This window comes from Neomonachus schauinslandi, chromosome 4 (assembly GCF_002201575.2).
Source record: "Neomonachus schauinslandi chromosome 4, ASM220157v2, whole genome shotgun sequence".
NCBI lineage: Eukaryota > Metazoa > Chordata > Mammalia > Carnivora > Phocidae > Neomonachus > Neomonachus schauinslandi.
The window spans coordinates 34,295,880-34,312,910 of NC_058406.1; the positions used below are offsets into that span (position 1 = coordinate 34,295,880).

Sequence of the window (17,031 nt, forward strand, 5' to 3'; positions counted from 1 at the left end):
CTATAACAAATGCCATACCTAATAGATGAAACATTGGAAACGTTTCCTTTGAGCTCAGAAATAAGGCAAACTTGCAAACATTCCTCTCCACGGAAATCTTTAGTAAAAGGTGAGATATGCAATCTGAAGAGAAACCAGAGTATACTTAGCTATGTTTGCCACTCTTTCCATAACTGACTGCAGTTCTCCAAGACTGGTGTCTATTCCTGTGCCACCGTCACTCTACTAGGAAAATTTGTGAAAGGGATTTTTGGAAAAGACATATGTTGATCCAAGGAAACAGGGAAGTGTGCAGTTTTAAACAAAAATGTAGTACTGGGGGGCGCCTGGGTGGCTCAGTTGGTTAAGCGACTGCCTTTGGCTCAGGTCATGATCCTGGAGTCCCGGGATCGAGTCCCGCATCGGGCTCCCTGCTCGGCAGGGAGTCTGCTTCTCCCTCTGACCCTCCTCCCTCTCATACTCTCTGTCTCTCATTCTCTCTCAAATAAAATCTTAAAAAAAAAAAAAAAAAAAAAAATGTAGTACTGGGGGTGGCACCCATGGATATGCAAATGAGCCCTCTGGGTGAGATGGTAGGGTTGGCTCACAGTAGTGCAGGGTCTGCACCTTCCCCACCCACTGCTGGGGTGAAGGGGACCCAAAACATTCTTTAAGGGGCGCCCAGGAGGCTCAGCTGGCTAAGCATCAACTCTTGGTTTACGCCTCGGATCAGGATCTTTTTTTTTTAAAGATTTTATTTATTTATTTCACAGAGAGAGAGAGAGAGAGCGCGCGAGAGCAGGAACACAAGCAGGGGGAGTGGGAGAGGGAGAAGCAGGCCTCCCGCCGAAGGCAGACACTTAACGACTGAGCCACCCAGGCGCCCTCGGATCAGGATCTCATGGGTTGTGGGATCCAGCTGCCTCACGTTCCTGGCCCACTGAGAATTCAGCTTGAAACATGCTCTGGCTCTGCCTTTCCTCCATTCATGCATGGACTCTAAACGAGTTGTTTTCTTAAAAAAAATTAACACGATAGAATAATGTTTACTAACTTAAAAAAAAGAAAAAGAAAAAAGACACTTCGCCCAACCATAAAAAGCCTTGAGATCTCAAACAGCAGCATTATTTTACGATCAGATCATGAACCTATGAATCTGTCTTTGACACAGACAACACTTAGCCGTAACTAAGTAAGGCCTCCAAAAATTGCACTACCAATTCTCTAGTGTTTTTTCCCACAAAAGGTTCTTGGTATCTGTTACCAAAAACCAGTTAAAATGGAGAAAAAACAACATATATGTTTTTCCTGTGCCCTGGTCCCGGATACCGGCTGATCCCCCTACACTTGCGGTGCCTTTGCACCTACCAGCAAACGCTTTTCTTCCATGACAGAGAATTATCTCAAGCATATCCTTACTGGGCAAAGCTTTCCTGACAAGGATATAAAAGGTTAATTTTCATTATTCAAAGAGATATTCCTGGTACTAGTTCCCATGTGTCTATATGAGTTCTGGTATGTAAATGAGCTAGTCAGGGAACCGCGCTTCCCCGAAGTCTCAGCTCCCCTACGAGTTAAGTGGAGAAAGGGGCCGCACCCCACTCTGTGCCGGGGAACAGCGCGATCTGTCTTCAACGTAGCAAGCACGTGTGTTTAAAGTAACACCAGTGTTCCATCACATGAACAACTCACCCTGCCCCCGCCCAGCTCTGCCTCTATGCGATTCCCTTCTCTTTATAAAAATATTCCGTCCCCCGTTTCCCCATCTTCCCAGGCACCCCCACAGCCTAACCCCTTTTGTAGTGCTGTACTGTGCACCTGGCGCATCAGGCGTTTAGTGCAGGCTTGCGCAAAGGCCGAGAGAATGGCGGAAAGAACGAATGATTGGGAAGTACCTCTAGGAAAGCCCCTTCAATAAATCCTAGTTCCTTCCTAACCAAGTCTTTCCTTCTGCTTCCACCCCGTACCTTAGCCAAAGCGCTTTGCCTCTGTGCCTCACTCTCTCAAAAAGTGAAATGGGCTAGGGGCGCCTGGGTGGCTCAGTCGTTAAGCGTATGCCTTCGGCTCAGGTCGTGATCCCAGTGTCCTGGGATCGAGTTCCTCATCAGGCTCCCTGCTCAGCGGGAAGCCTGCTTCTCTCTCTCCCACTCCCCTTGCTTGTGTTCCCTCTCTCGCTGTCTCTGTCAAATTAATAAATAAAATCTTTTTTAAAAAAAAAAGGTGAGATGGGCTAACAGTTACACTGTCATTGCAAAGCAAACCTCTTTTGGTTATGGTGAGCTTCGAGGGGATGCTGTGTGGAAAGCCTAGGCAAAGAAGGGCTCCATAAATGGTTTGTCAAAAACTACCGCTTGCTTTGGTGTTTACAGAAAACTTGCTTCCACCCTTCTCACTTGCTGCCACACATCCTCCACCCACTCGCTGTCTCCCTCTCACCCCCAGCCCCCCACGCCGGGGGGCTTTGCCCATCCTTTCTCCCTTTGAAGACCTAGCCCCTCCCACCTCCGTGACACCCGGATTCCCGGATTCCTCCAAGCCGAAGGTGGCCCCACCTCGGTGGGGCCTCCAGCTCTGACAGCCTCAAAGCCTCCTTGATGGGTAGGCTCACCATCCAACCTTTCCTCCTCCCTCTATGGCGAGTTCTGTGAGGGCTGAGTGTGGCGGTTGAGGCTCGGCCCCCTCCTCCTCCTCTTTAGCCCCAGATCCAGCCGGACTGAGGTGTTGCCTGCCCAGCTTCCCCCACACATAGCTTGCACGGTGCTGGCCAGTAAAAGGTGCTAGGAAAGGAGCAGGAAGGGGATGGGGGTAAAGGGAAGCGACTTGGTTTAAGGGGGTCTTTGCTTGCTTGGTGGGGATGGGGAGTTTTGGAGCGTCAGGCCTCCCCAGTGCCTCTGCCGTTGCCAGCCATCGAGCTGATCAAGGACCTGGTCAACTATGACGTGTGCCAGGAGCTGCTCAAAGGCCTTGTGGAGCTGCTGATACCGTCCGTCAAGGAGATGAGCAAACTGCAACCCAAGATCCTCAACGGTAGGGAGCCGCTCGGACTGGGGCTGCGGGGCAGGGGACTGGCCTTGGGAAGTCGGGCCTCCCACCTCACGGCCGCCCCCTCCGCCAGACTCCTTGGTTCCCCAGCTCACCGCCCACCTGCCGGTGTTCTTACAGCAGGCCGCGGCGGCCAAGGCCATCGGGTAAGCGGGCAGGAGGAGTGGGGGGGATGCGGCGAGCCAGGCTGGCGCTGCCCGCGGGTTCCGGGGTTATGTGGGGGGGGGGGCAGCTCGGGCCGCCGGAGGATCCCAAGGGGTCGCCGCCGCCCGAATTCCCGGCCCAGGGTCCTGGCGCGCAGCAACACGAGCATCGCCGAGGAGATGCTGCACCTGCGCGTGGTGCACAGCCTGTTGGCCGCCATGGGCAACTCGGACCACAGCAACAGCCAGCGGCAGGCCAGCCTCACGCTGGAGGTGAGCGACGGGACGGCGGCGCGGCGCGGCGGGCCCCGGGCGAGGGCACCGCAGTCACCCCGCCGCCCCCCGCGGCCGCAGTACTTCGTGCAGGTGTTCCCGGTGGTGGAGGAGCACGTGCGCAGGTCCATGGGAGAGGAGCTCTACACGCTCTTCCTGGTAAGTGCCCCCGCCCCGCCCCGCCCCGCAGAGCCTGGACCGCGACCGGACGGTGCGGCCTCCACGGCGTCCCCCCCCCCGGGCCACACCCCCCACGCACGCTGGGCCCGGGGCCGCTGCGGGAGGGACTGCGCTGGCTCGGGTTCCTCCCCACCCCCACCCCTGCCCCGCGTCCTGCGGGTCCCTGTCCTGCGCTTCCGGTCAGCCCCGGAGCCGGCCGCATTCCTGTGCCCCGCGCCCGCGTGCAGGTCCAGACTGCCCTGGCGGCTCAGCACGTTCCCCTTGCTCCTGCCCCCAGAGCAATGCCGAGGACTTGTACATGAAAATAGATGGCATTCAGGCGGACATCTTGGCGGCCAACAAAGTCGATGTTTCCAAAGGTGAGTGGGGAGTGAGGGGGCCTGGAGCCGAGGTGCAGCGGCACCCAGACTCAGGCTCGCCTCCCCTGCCTCCAGCATTATACCTCGGTGGCGTCCCCCAGAGCAACACGACCTTTTACCTTGACGCCCAGGACCAGGATCAGCTGGCTTACATCACATACTTCCAGAAGGAGGATGTGGAGGGAGAGGAGTAACAGAGCCTCTGAGGCAATCCAGAAAGGCCCGGGCTGTATTTCAGGAAGCCTGGCTGAAGGATCCTGGGGTCACGCTCACGGTGACTCCACTGGCCCAGGTGGGAGGCTGAGGGTTGGGCCTGCCAGGAGGGGAGAGGGCTGGCTGGCAAGAATTCAATAAATAGTCTTGCTATATGTCTGTTCTCTGTAGCGGGGCGGGGGAATTAAATGAGAGCTTTGTTGATGGGCTGGGGTTCCTCTGCTCATCCAGGAAAAAAGCTGGTCTGGAGGGAAGGAACATCAATATCCTGGAAGATTTAAGAGCACAGCCTGAGGAGAGACCCTCACCTCCGCTCCCTACTGGCCCCTGCACTCTCTCCTCCAGGAGACCACACTCACCTGCTTTTTCTCCTACCTCTGGTTGCTTCCTCTCATTCTCTTTTGCTGATTCATCCTCTCAACCCAGCTTCTTTCAAATTGGAGTGACCTTGAGCCTCTTCTCTACTTTTTCACCCTGGTGATCTCATCCAGTCTCAGAACTTTAAATGCCATTTATACGCCATTGACTCCCACATTTCTATTTTCAGTTAAATATTTCCACCTCTTTATGTCCAAAACTGGACTTCTGATCTGTGCCACCTTCCCCAACACAACTGATGGCAACTCATGCTTTCTGCCACTCAGAACAAAGGAGTGTTCTCCTTAATGTCTCTCTTCAACATCTGTATCCATTCTGTCTGTTGACTCTACCTTCCAAGTATATCCAGAATCCAACCATATCTCACTACCTCTGTTGCTAATACCCTAATCTGAGCCATTGTTTTTCCTGCTTTGTTTCTCCACCATTGTTAGACTACTCTAGAGGCCTTTCTACCCCATTCTCTTTTCAATACAGTAGCCAGGGTAGTCTCTTTTTTTTTTTTAGATTTTATTTATTTATTTGACTGAGAGCGAGAGAGCACAAGCAAGGGGAGGGGCAGAGGCAGAGGGAGAAGCAGGCTCCCCACTGAGCAGGGAGTCCCATGTGGGGCTTGATCCCAGGACCCTGGGATTATGACCTGAGCCGAAGGCAGACGCTTAACCAACTGAGCCACGCAAGCGCCCCCAGGGTAATCCTTTTAAACTTAGATTCTGTTACTGCTCAAAACCTTGCAGGGCTCTCCATTTCAGGAACAGTAAAGCTAAAGCCCTTCCTATGGCCTGCAGGGAAGACGGTAGACAATCTAGTCTCCCGTGACCTCTGAACTGTCTCCTCTCTTTCTCCTTCACTGGATAGCATAGCTATATGGTTCTTAGAAACTTTCACCTCAGCTATATAGCTACATGGTGAACTCCCTCACCTCCTTGCAACTCTATACAAAAGTCACCTTCTCAATGAGGGCTACTACATTACCACTCCCTATATTCTGGTCCCCAAGCCCCTTATGCTATTTTTTTTCCCACAACACTTATTACTTTATTTGTGTATGGTCTGTCTCTCCACCTGTATATAAACTCAACTAGGTCAGGGTATTTTTGTTCTTTACTAATACATCCCAAACACTGAGAACAGTGCCTGGCATTCACGTGTTAATGACAGGAAATTGTCCGTCAAATCAGAGGAAATGATAGGTAGCAGTAATTTTCCAGGTGGCCACAAGAGGGCATCACCGGCCCTGATGCTGTTAATCGAAGGCCGTCTCAAAATGAGCTTTAAGAGGAAAGTTAACAATATAGTTACGCTTTAAAGGTAAGTGGGTTTTCTGTTTTAAAGAAGTGTCTGTTTTTAGTCTTCAGATGGCCTTTGTTTGCAGGATGATGGTAAAAAGGTACCTCAGAAATTTTTTGAAATTTTAATAATCGGAAAATCCAAAAATCTGGAAGCCACTGGTCTAAGGTGACCATAGTTTAATAAAAACAATGGAACTTTTAAAATTGAATCTTAAGTATAATATAAATATGTAAATCATACACGTTACATGGAATTTATTAATACATACTTCCCCCACTTCTTACAAGTTCAAAGCTACAAAAAAGTTGAAAGAAAAATACAGTGAATAGGGCACCTGGGTGGCTCAGATGGTTGGGTGTCTGCCTTCGGCTCAGGTCACGATCCTGGGGTCCTGGGATCGAGTCCTGCATCGGGCTCCCTGCTCCTCAGGGAGCCTGCTTCTCCCTCTGCCTCTCTCTCTCTCTCTCTCATAGATAAAATCTTTAAAAAGAAAAATACAATGAATACCTGTATACCTATCACTCTTTTGCTTTCTCTCTCTGTGTTTCCTGAGCCATTGGAAAGTTTCGGTTATTGGGGCACCTGGGCTGGCTCAGTTGATAGAGCATGCAACTCTTGATCTCATGGTCCTGAGTTCAAGTTCCACATTCAGAGTGAAGATTACATTTCACCACTAAATATTCACATTATGTTTCTACTAAGAATAAGGGCATTCTCCTACATAATTACAGTATCATTATTTTGGTGGTCTGAGTAATGGTCCCCAAATAGGTCTACATCCTATGCCTGGAACCTGTGATGTTACATGGTAAAAAGAATTTTGTGGGCGTGATTAAATTAAGGGTCTTGAGATGGGGAGATTATTCTGGGTTAGCCAGGTGGACCCGAGATAATCACAAGAGTCCTTATAAATATAGAGGGAGGCAGGAGGATCCAGAGTTAGAACTAGGAGATGACAGAAGCAGAAGAGTTGGAGTGATGTGAAGGGGTCACATACAGGCAGCTTCTAGAAGCTGAAAGAGGCAAGGAAACAGTCTCTAAAGTCTCTAGAAGAAAGGCAGCCCAGCCAACACCTTGATTTTAGACTGCTGACCTCCAGAACTGTAAGAGAATAAATTTGTGTTAAATCACAAAGTTTGTAGTTACTTGTTACAGCAACAACAAAACCTATAATTAATATCTAAAATAGAGTGCATACTACAATTTCCACAACTGTCCCCAAAATGTACCTTCTGTTTTCTTTCCCTTTTTTAAAAAAGATTTATTTTGGGGGCACCTGGGTGGCTCAGTCATTAAGGGTCTGCCTATGGCTCAGGTTATGATCCCAGCATCCTGGGATCTAGCCAGTGTCAGGCTCCCTGCTCAGCGGGAAGCCTGCTTCTCCCTCTCCAGCTCCCCCTGCTTGTGTTCCCTCTTTCACTGTGTCTCTCTGTCAAATAAAATCTTTTAGAAAATAAAAAAATAAAAGATTTCTTTAGATTTATTTTAGAGACCATGCATGAGCAGGGGAGGGGCAGAGAGAGGCAGAGAATCAGACTCCCCACTGAGCACAGGGCCAGATGGGGAGCTCCATCCCAGGATCCTGACATCAGGACCTGAACAGAAACCAAGAATAGGAGGCTTAACCGACTGAGCCACTCGGGTACCCCCCCCCCAAGCTTGAACTTTGAAAGTTTTATTCAGGGGCACCCGAGTAGCTCAGTCGGTTGGGTGTCTGCGTTTGGCTCAGGTCATGCTCCCAGCGTCCTTGGATAATGCCCCCCGCTGAGGCTCCTTGCTCAGCGGGGCATCTGTTTCTCCCCCTCCCTCTGCCTGCCCCTCCCCTTGCTTGTGCTGTCAAATAAATAAAATCTTTAAAAAAAGAAAAAAAGCAGAACTTAAAAGTTTTAGGGCGCCTGGGTGGCTCAGTTGGTTGGGCGACTGCCTTTGGCTCAGGTTATGATCCTGAGTCTCGGGATCGAGTCCCACGCAGGGCTCCCTGCTCAGCAGGGAGTCTACTTCTCCCTCTGACCCTCCCCCCTCTCACTCTCTCTCTCTCAGATAAATAAATAAAAATCTTTAAAAAAAAATAAAAGTTTTATTCAAGGCCTCAACAAAAACAGGTTACCGAATATTCTGTTGATAGCAAACATCTGTTGTGCGACTGCTCTGTGCCCCATGCCAGGCGCAGGAGGCAATTTAAGTTAATGCTTGGTGGCCTCCAGCCTGTGAGCATAGCAAATTCAAAGGCTGCGGGATGAAGTGTATCAGCCACCTCTCCTAATGTACTTGAATTTCTTACAACGGTGCCATTGTTGGAGGGTAAGGCTGCAGTGGGCACCCCTCCCCAAGATGGCTCCTTCCTTTTCCGTCCTCCAGGGTGAGGGCTTTCATTCCCTGACCCCTCGGGGGTCAGCATCGCCTCTCCAACATAAACTCCACAGCGGCACAATCCAAGCCACGCCTGAGACATCATTTTTCTAAAAGCCTAATGAGTGATGTAACGCAATCCACCATGAGCGACCTTCCTCGTGGCTAAAAGTACAGATAGACCCTTTGAGCAGTAGGTAGACCCATGCAACCAATTCGTTCTTCAAGTTACCTAATCAATAAATCGGCTTTGTTGCAGGCGCTGGGCTAGTCAGGTGAAAATGGCAGTTTACTTAAAATGTGCGTGGGACAGAGATCTGCACTGCAGCGGGGATGTGTGAGAAAACCCCCGTAAGAAAACGCAGAGATCCTAGAGTAAAACCACGTGAAACTAGGTTAATAGAGATGCAAGAGCACCTGACTCTGCAGGTCCCAAACAGACCAGTTTGGACCACTGGCTCCTGACACAATCCAAAGGCAAAGATAAGTGGTGGTGAATCACGGTAAGTATTTCAGCGAGACCGGCACAAAATACTTCTAAATTTGTATCAACCAAACGTGGTGGATAGTTACAATAACAACAGAGATCAGACAAACCATCGTTGTTTCAAAAACCTATCACGCAAAAAGAACTAAACTTCACACCACCCAAATAAAAAACCATCCCATCAGGACACCTATTCTGAAGTAAAAAGTTGTTATTTTTTCTTTACAGACCCTATAACATAAAAACAGAAAACACGAACACCTGTTTCTAACACAAACGTGAAAATTCCATAGTAAATTCTAATAAAGTCTGTCATTTCAACACACGTTAGTGAGCCCTGCAAGTGCAAGGCCTCAAAAAATTGGGTAAACACTCAGAATTGTTCCTCTCCACGGAAATCTTTAGTAAAAGGCGAAAGATTTATACGATCTGAAGAGAAACCAGAGTATGCTTCATAAAGCGCTCACACAGCCCACGGGTAACTGTCACTCCTAGAACAGCAATGGTAGTTACTTAGCCAAAAGAGCCAGTGACTTCTGCCTTTATCTCAGGCAATTCTGTGATGGCAGTGTGATTCCTGGGGGGGGGGGGGGGGGAAAAAAAAAAAAAAATCTAGCCGTTTTTAGAAAAAGAAATACCGTGTGCAATGCATTGTGGGTATGTAAATGAAGCTTAGTCACCAGCCTCCGGTTGCCGTAAATTCCTTAGTTCGTTTTCCTGCTAGGCCTAGAGTCACCACCAGAGGGCAGGGCAGAAGCCAGATTTGCAGGGACATAGACGCCTGGTCCAAACAGTCTCATTTTTTGTTGTTGTTTTCATTTTGTTTTATAATTGACACTCCAAGGTAAAATTTATCTTGAATAAAAATTAAAATTGAACTTTTTTAAGTCCTGAAAATAATTGTCTTCTTGCATTCATTCGACAAAAATATATTGAACACTGTGTCAAACCCTGTGCTGGGCCTTAAGAATGTGTGGTGAGCACTGACAACAGAATGTTCAGTGACACATGGGCCAAGCATGAAAGGATTCATCAAAGTAGGGTGGTGAGGGCATTCGGGGCAGCACCATAAGCCGGGGTAGTGAAAGGGCAAGTGGCCCAGATTTTGATGGGCCTTCAATGCCAAGCAAAGAGCTTCCACTTACCATGAGGGCAATGGGGAGCAATTGAAACTTTTTAAAGGACAATAGGATCAGATTAGTGGTTTGAAGCAGCATCAGCATCACCTGGTGTTATTGGTGTTATGAGTTGAATTGTGCCTCCCCAAATTCATTTGTTGAAGTCTTTATTCCCAGTATCTCAGAATGTGACTTTATTTGGAAATAGGGTCATTCCAGGTGTAATTAGTTAAGTTGAGGCTTCCACAACTGTGAGACAATTCATTTCTGTGGTTTAAACCACCCCGTCTGTGGTGCTTTGTTATAGAACTCTAGCAAATATACCTGGGTACTTGTTAGAAATGCAAATGATCAGCCCTCACCGCAGGCCTACAGAGTCACCAGGGGAAGGGGGACCCAAGTGTCTGGGTTACAATCCTCGGGTGATTCCGATGCAGGCTAAATTGAGAACCACTGAACAGCCGCTGCTCCGGCTCAGATTTGGAGATTATAGCGAGCAAGAAGTTGAGAGACAACTTAGGACACGAAGCAGTAAAGCCAGAGAGAAATAAATGATGGCTCAGACTGCCCAAGGAACGAGTGCAAGGTGAGGAGAGGCAAACCACTCGGAGAGATCCCTAAAAAACAGTGGCAGGGGGCGCCTGGGTGGCTCAGTCGGTTTAAGCGTCCGCCTTCGGTTCAGGTCAAGATCCCAGCGTGCTGGGATCGAGTCCTGCATTGGGCTCCTTGCTCAGCAGTGAGTCTGTTTCTCCTTCTCCATCTGCCCCTCCACTTGCTCGCTCGCTCTCTTTTTCTCTCTCTCAAACAAATAAATAAAATCTAAAACAAAAAACAGTAGCCTACAGGAGCCCCTCGGCAGGAGCATGTGCAATTAATTAGGAAGGCTTGGCGGAAAACCAGGAGCGTGAACCAAACCGAAACCAAGGGCAGGAAAGACGTTTCAGGAAGGAGTGGCCAGTTGTGTCCAATGCGGGAGATGGGGCGGCCAGGTCCGTGGGCTTCAGCAGCGCCGCAGTTGCCGGGGACCTGGCCAGAGCGGTTTCCAGGGAGGGGGGCGCGGCGGCAGCCGGGCTGCGGGGAGCTGGCGGGGAGCGGAGGTCAGGAAGCGGGCGGGCGGTGCGGGCAACTCTCCTGAGAAGGCTGGCCCTGAAAAATCAGACAGACCCAACAGTCCGTTTCTGGAAAGGCGGGAGATCGAAGGCTAGCCCTCCGCTCCCCCCCCCCCCTTTAAGGTTAGAATCTCGCCGAAGGGAAGGAGCCGGTCAGGGGACCGAGGGTAGAAGGTCCAGGAGACTGGAATTAAACGGTGCGGGGGGGGGGTGGTGGCGAGGATGGTGGTCCACCTTGGGTGCGAGGGAAGCCCCGGACTCCGACTCTGTCACTCCGGCGACAGGTGGGCGGAGGCGTGCGCGTAAACCCCACCGTGGTGACGGGCCGCGGAGCTGGAACCCCCCGGGCGGCGCTCCAGCCCTCCAGCCTCCCCTACCTCTCCGCAGCCGGCGAAGCCCCAGCCTTCCACCCTCTCAGCATCTCTGTCCCCCGGAGCAGCTGAGCCGCCCCTCCGATGAAAGCCCCACTCCTACTTGACACGTCCCTCGTCGGCTCGGCTTCCCCACGCCCGAGGCCCCCGCCCTATACCTTCTTCTCTCGCGAAACCTTCCCGCACCTTCCCCAGCTCCCCTAGCAGACGACCTCGCCACAGATTTGTCTGAGAAGGCGGAAGCCATTCCCCCTAACTACCCACCCCCCCCAAAAAAAACCGGAGCCCCCAGCAGCTGGCCCTCGTCCACTAGGGCTCGTGAGCCACCTCCAAGCCCCTGTAGCCTGCGGGTTTCCACCGGCGGCCCCTTCGGGGGCATCTACTCTCCTCTCTCCCTGGGTCGTCCCTGCAGACCCAGGAGGCTCCGTTTTCTCCCAGCTGGAAAAAAAGGGAGGAGGGAGAGGAGAGGGAAGGAAATAGCCAGCTCACCCTCCAACCACGTTCTCCTTTGGGAATATAGTGAACACCACAACAAAACAACTTCACTCTGTTTTTGTTTCAGGAAAAGTTCTGACACAAGTCTCTTCCTTAAAAACAGGGCGCCTGGGTGGCTCAGTCGTTAAGCGTCTGCCTTCGGCTTGGGTCATGATCCCAGCGTCCTGGGATCGAGCCCCACATCGGGCTCCCTGCTCGTCAGGAAGCCTGCTTCTCCCTCTCCCACTCCCCCTGCTTGTGTTCCCTCTCTCGCTGTGTCTCTCTCTCTCTATGTCAAATAAATAAATAAGATCTTACAAAAAAATTTTTTTTCCTGGGGGGCGGGGGGAATGGGTGAAATAGGTTATGGGGATTAAGGAGGGCACTTGGTGTGATGAGCACGGGGTGATGGCTGGCAGTGTTGAATCGCTGTATTGTGCACCTGAAACTAACAACACTGTTAACTATAGTGGAATTAAAAAAAACAATGCACTGAAAAGAATGTAAAAAAAATAAATAAATAAAATGGCATTGTAGGGCGCCTGGGTGGCTCACTGCTTAAGCAACTGCCTTCAGCTCGAGTCATGATCCTGGAGTCCCGGGATCGAGTCCCACGTCGGGCTCCCTGCTCAGCTGGGGGTCTGCTTCTCCCTCTGACCCTCTTCCCTCTCCTGCTCGCTCTCATTCTCTCTCTCTCAAATAAATAAATAAAATCTTAAAAAAAAAATGGCATTGTAAGAGTAAGAAAAGGGGCGCCTGGCTGGCTCAGTTGGAGAAGACGTGACTCTTCATCTTGGGGTCATGAGTTCCAGCCCCAGGTTGGGTGTAGAGATTACTTAAATAAATAAACTTAATAAAAAAAAAATGTTCCTGCAGCCACAGGAGAAGAAATGGGACTTTTATTCTAAACAAATAGCTTCTACTGAGTTTCACCTTAAAGAACCTTCACTGTGGATGCATTTACATTGACTAGTACAATTTTGACTTAATCTTCACACTAGACTTTTGTTTATTTTTTTGTTTATTTTTTTTAAAGATTTTATTTATTTATTTGACAGAGAAAGACACAACGAGAGAGGGAACACAAACGGGGAGTGGGAGAGGGAGAAGCAGACTCCCCGCCGAGCAGGGAGCCCAATGCGGGACTCGATCCCGGGACTCCAGGATCATGACCTGAGCCGAAGGCAGTCGCTTAACCAACTGAGCCACCCAGGCGCCCTAGACTTTTGTTTAAATGACTCATGTAATTATCTAAATAATGCTTCACAAATCTTGAAATTGATTCAAACTTCAGAGACTTCAAAATGCGTTTTTTGCTAGGTGAAATAATTTCTATAGTAAAAGACAGTTGGTTTTTTTTAAAGATTTTATTTATTTATTTGAGAGAGAGAGAACAAGAGAGAGAGAGAGTACATGAGAGGGGGGAGGGTCAGAGGGAGAAGCAGATTCCCTGCTGAGCAGGGAGCCCTAGGCAGGACCTGGGACTCCAGGATCATGACCTGAGCTGAAGGCAGTCGTTTAACCAACTGAGCCACCCAGGCGCCCCAAAAGAGAGTTTTTTAATCCTTGTCTCTCCTTCCTCATTTCTCATTTTTATTTTAAAAAATTGTCATGAGGGGTGCCTGGGTGGCTCAGTCGGTTAAGCATCAGATTCCTGATTTCAGCTCAGGTCATGATCTCGAGGTTGTGAGATTGAGTCCCAAAATGGGGGACCTGCTTAAGATTCATTCTCTCTCTCTCTCAAATTAAAAAAAAAAAAATTGTCATGAATTATTTCTAACTCCACAGAAAAGTACAGAGGACAAAAACATACCCAGTACTACCATTTAATAGATATGAACATATCTTCAAATGTGCTTTAGATGTGATTGTAAAGGAAAACCTCCTATAGATTTCTTTCCTCCATTTTGGAGCCTCTGCCCTTCCATCCACCTGTCAAATAAATAAATAAGTCTTTTAAAAAAATAATACTACATCTAATAACTTGTGCATATGTTTTTTTCCATATTTGTGGGTCTGTATCTTTTTTTTTTTGTAAGTAATCTCTACGTCCAACCTGGGGCTTGAACTCACAACCCTGAGATCAAGAGTCACATGCTGAGTTGGAGCCTAAGTCCTGTAATTGTAGGAGGATTCTGCAGCCCCTATATCAACCGGCACAGATGTTTCTCTTTCTTCACATGACGAAGATCAGGGATCTAAACTTATCTGGAAAGCTAGAGAGGCACCCTTTGTTTCCATTGGAATGGCGGGGCTTGCAGCAATCGTTGCATATGGATTATATAAATTGAAGTGCAGGGGAAATACTAAAATGTCTGTTCACCTGATCCCCATGTGTGTGGCAGCCCAAGGCTTTGTCATGGGAGCAATGACCCTTGGTACAAGCCATTCCGTGTATAAGGAATTCTGGGCAAAGCCTAAACCTTAGAAGAAGAGAAGTTGTCTTGGTTTTGTTGGTGGTGCTTGCTTTAGTTAGGAATCTCATATTGAGTTTGTATGTTTATGTTGAAAATAAATCGTCTGAATGGGTCAGACAATAACACGGTAATTTAAATTTTGGCTTCCTTTCTTGCAGGCTTGAATTACCTGGTAACCAAATTACTAGTGACCAGTTAACTAGCTAGGTCATTCAGGGGAGTCAAATTAACACAAAAGAAACATGTCACTTTTAAATGTACTCGATAGTGGTATAATATGCTTCTTCTTAAACCCTTCTGATAAAATCAGTTATAAAGAGGACAATTTGCCAATCCTGAAGTACTCTAGTTGCTTTTGAAGTTATGTAGGAATCCTGTTTAATTTAACTTTTTTTTCTGCCTATTTTGCAGACTGATTGAGTACTGCAGTTTTTAGGGCTGGTTGGCTCTTAACCCTTTCAGGACACTGCATGGAATATAATATAAGCTTCCCCACAACTGAAAATACGTGTATTTAAACCAAACCTAAAAAGCCGATAACAGCTGCTTACAAGTAGTATTTATTTCAGAATCATACCTGTGAACATGAGAATAACTTATCTATGGATCCCAGTTTAGCTTTTTTTTGTAATTGCAGAGTTATATTTATGCTGCTGTTGTATTAGATTAATTTTTTTTTAAAGATTTTATTTATTTATTTGACAGAGAAAGATAGCAATAGCAGAAACACAAGCAGGGGGAGTGGGAGAGGGAGAGGGAGAAGCAGGCTTCCCGCGGAGCAGAGAGCCCGATGCAGGGGCTCAATCCCAGGACCCTGGGATCATGACCTGAGCCGAGGGCAGATGCTTAACGACTGAGCCACCCAGGCGCCCCTAGATTAATTTTTTTAAAGATTTTATTTATTTATATGACAGAGAGAGAGCAAGAGAGGGAACACAAGCAGGGGGAGTGGGAGAGGGAGAAGCAGGCTTCCCCGCGGAGCAGGGAGCCAGATGCGGGGCTCGATTCCAGGACTCTGGGATCATGACCTGAGCCGAAGGCAGACGCTTAACAACTGAGCCACCCAGGCGCCCCTGTATTAGGTTAATTTTTAAATGTTACCTTGAAATAGAAATGTATATTTTAAGTACTAATGCAAAGGTAAATGAAAAACACTTCTTAAATGTATGAAGTTTATTTTCTCTGTAAGAATCGTAAATGTTGGGGTTAGATATTGCCAAAATTTCATTTTATACAATGTGTGCTTCCTCTAGCAATGTATGAGGATATATCTGTTTCTCCACAGATTTGCTAACAGGATATTGTCAAGTTTTAAAATTTCTACCCATCTAAAATGATATCTCAGTATAGTTTTAATCTGTATTTCTCTTTTTTATAAATGAAGCCGGGTATGTTTTCATATGTTTAAGGTCATTTGTGGATCTATTTTGTACATATATTTCCTATTTAAGTCTTTTGCCCGTTTTTCTGTTGGGTTTTCACTCTTTCTCTTACCCCCTCAATTTTTCTTGGAAACCTGCACTACCATCTCTCAGTCATGCATCACAGAAAGGAAATGCTTCCCTTAATTTTAATATTTTAAAGAGCTTGTTATGTATTAAAGGTATTTGTCCTTTATCTGCCATGTAAATTGTTAATAATTTCTCCTAGTTTTCATTTTTGCCAACCAAAAGTGGTTTTTGTGTTTGTCAATCTTCTTTTCTTCTAGATTTCAAGTCATAGTTTAAAAAGCTTTCTTCATACATACTATTTAAGAAATTCAGTCATGTTTTCTGCTACTGCTTCATGTAGTTTCTTTTTTTCACGTTTAAATCACTGGGGGGTTTTTTGTTTTGCTTTTTTAGGGGATGGAGGGGTACAGCAAGAAAGAGAGAATCTTAAGCAGCCTCCACACCCAGCATGGAACCCCATGTGGCTTGATCTCACAACCCTGAGATCATGAGATGAAATCAAGAGCCAGACACAACCAACTGAGCCACCCAGGTGCCTTAAACCACTGTTTTTGGCTTGAGATTTATTCTGGTGTATGGTGTCAGTTATGGATCCAGTTTTATGTTGCTCCAGATGGCTGAAACTACTGGTATAAATTAGGAGTTAATTACTCCTGGAAAGTTTGGGAGAATTTATCTGTATCCACTTTAGCTTTGTGCTTTGGAGATGAAAGATTTTTTCTCATTTCAATTTCTGCCAGCCAAGCAGCCCTCTAAACAACTAAATTTTTTTAAATTCTTTTTTAAATCTCTTTTTCACAGATTTCTGCCTTTTTCTCCCTCTCTTATTTTTTTGAATCTCAACTTTGTAGCTCTTTCCCAAATTATTGAACAAAGTATCAGGAATGTTTTCAGCTGCAGGTTAAAGAAAACATGAATAAAGATGGCTTAAACAGGTAGGTTTTGTTTTGCTTTGTTTGGTTTTGTATTTACACAAGGAGTCTTGATGGAGGTGGTTGCTGACTTTGATTCAGCTGCTCAGCCTCCAAGAACCCTGGGGCTCTTCTCTCCTACTTGGCTGTCCTGAGTGTGTTGGGTTTTTGCATGATTATCAACCTACTTCATGATCACAAGGCAGCTGACACAACTCCAAACAGAATAGCCATGTCCACGGCAAGAAAAAAAGAGGATATGTTACGAGCAAACCATCGTCGATGTCATTTCATTCCCTTCTATTAGAAAACAACATATCCCGCCCAGAAGCCCCCAGAACATTCCTGCTTACATCTCATTGGCCAGGACTGTGTCACATGGCCAGCTCTCATTGCATGGGAATCTAGGAAAGCGAGTTATTTAGTTCTTCCAGGCTCTAATGTAGACATGAGTACGGAAGCTGGGAATAGCTGTTAGATTAGC

The 17,031-nt window shown here is 47.6% G+C and overlaps 2 protein-coding genes and 1 non-coding gene across 3 annotated transcripts in view; 2 read left to right on the top strand and 1 right to left on the bottom strand.

Moving 5' to 3' along the window:
- Window positions 1-4,360, top strand: part of ARMH1 (armadillo like helical domain containing 1) — a 34,296-nt gene extending 29,936 nt beyond the window's left edge. The window contains exons 6-11 of the mRNA XM_021683831.1: window positions 2,884-3,006; window positions 3,095-3,167; window positions 3,308-3,437; window positions 3,519-3,596; window positions 3,895-3,976; window positions 4,052-4,360. Coding sequence (XP_021539506.1) covers window positions 2,884-3,006; window positions 3,095-3,167; window positions 3,308-3,437; window positions 3,519-3,596; window positions 3,895-3,976; window positions 4,052-4,170 — 605 coding nt within the window. The 3' untranslated portion in view covers window positions 4,171-4,360. The remainder of the gene's footprint in view (window positions 1-2,883; window positions 3,007-3,094; window positions 3,168-3,307; window positions 3,438-3,518; window positions 3,597-3,894; window positions 3,977-4,051) is intronic.
- A 4,669-nt stretch (window positions 4,361-9,029) lies between these two features.
- LOC123324638 lies at window positions 9,030-9,145 on the bottom strand. Its single transcript, XR_006539917.1, has one exon. It is a non-coding gene; the product is annotated as a U5 spliceosomal RNA (small nuclear RNA).
- Window positions 9,146-9,715: 570 nt separating this feature from the next.
- Window positions 9,716-14,196, top strand: LOC110575441 (HIG1 domain family member 1A, mitochondrial-like). Its single transcript, XM_044913832.1, has 2 exons — window positions 9,716-9,733; window positions 13,897-14,196. The coding sequence occupies exons 1-2, from the start codon at window positions 9,716-9,718 to the stop codon at window positions 14,194-14,196; spliced, it is 318 nt and encodes a 105-aa protein (XP_044769767.1).
- The last annotated feature ends 2,835 nt before the right edge of the window (window positions 14,197-17,031 follow it).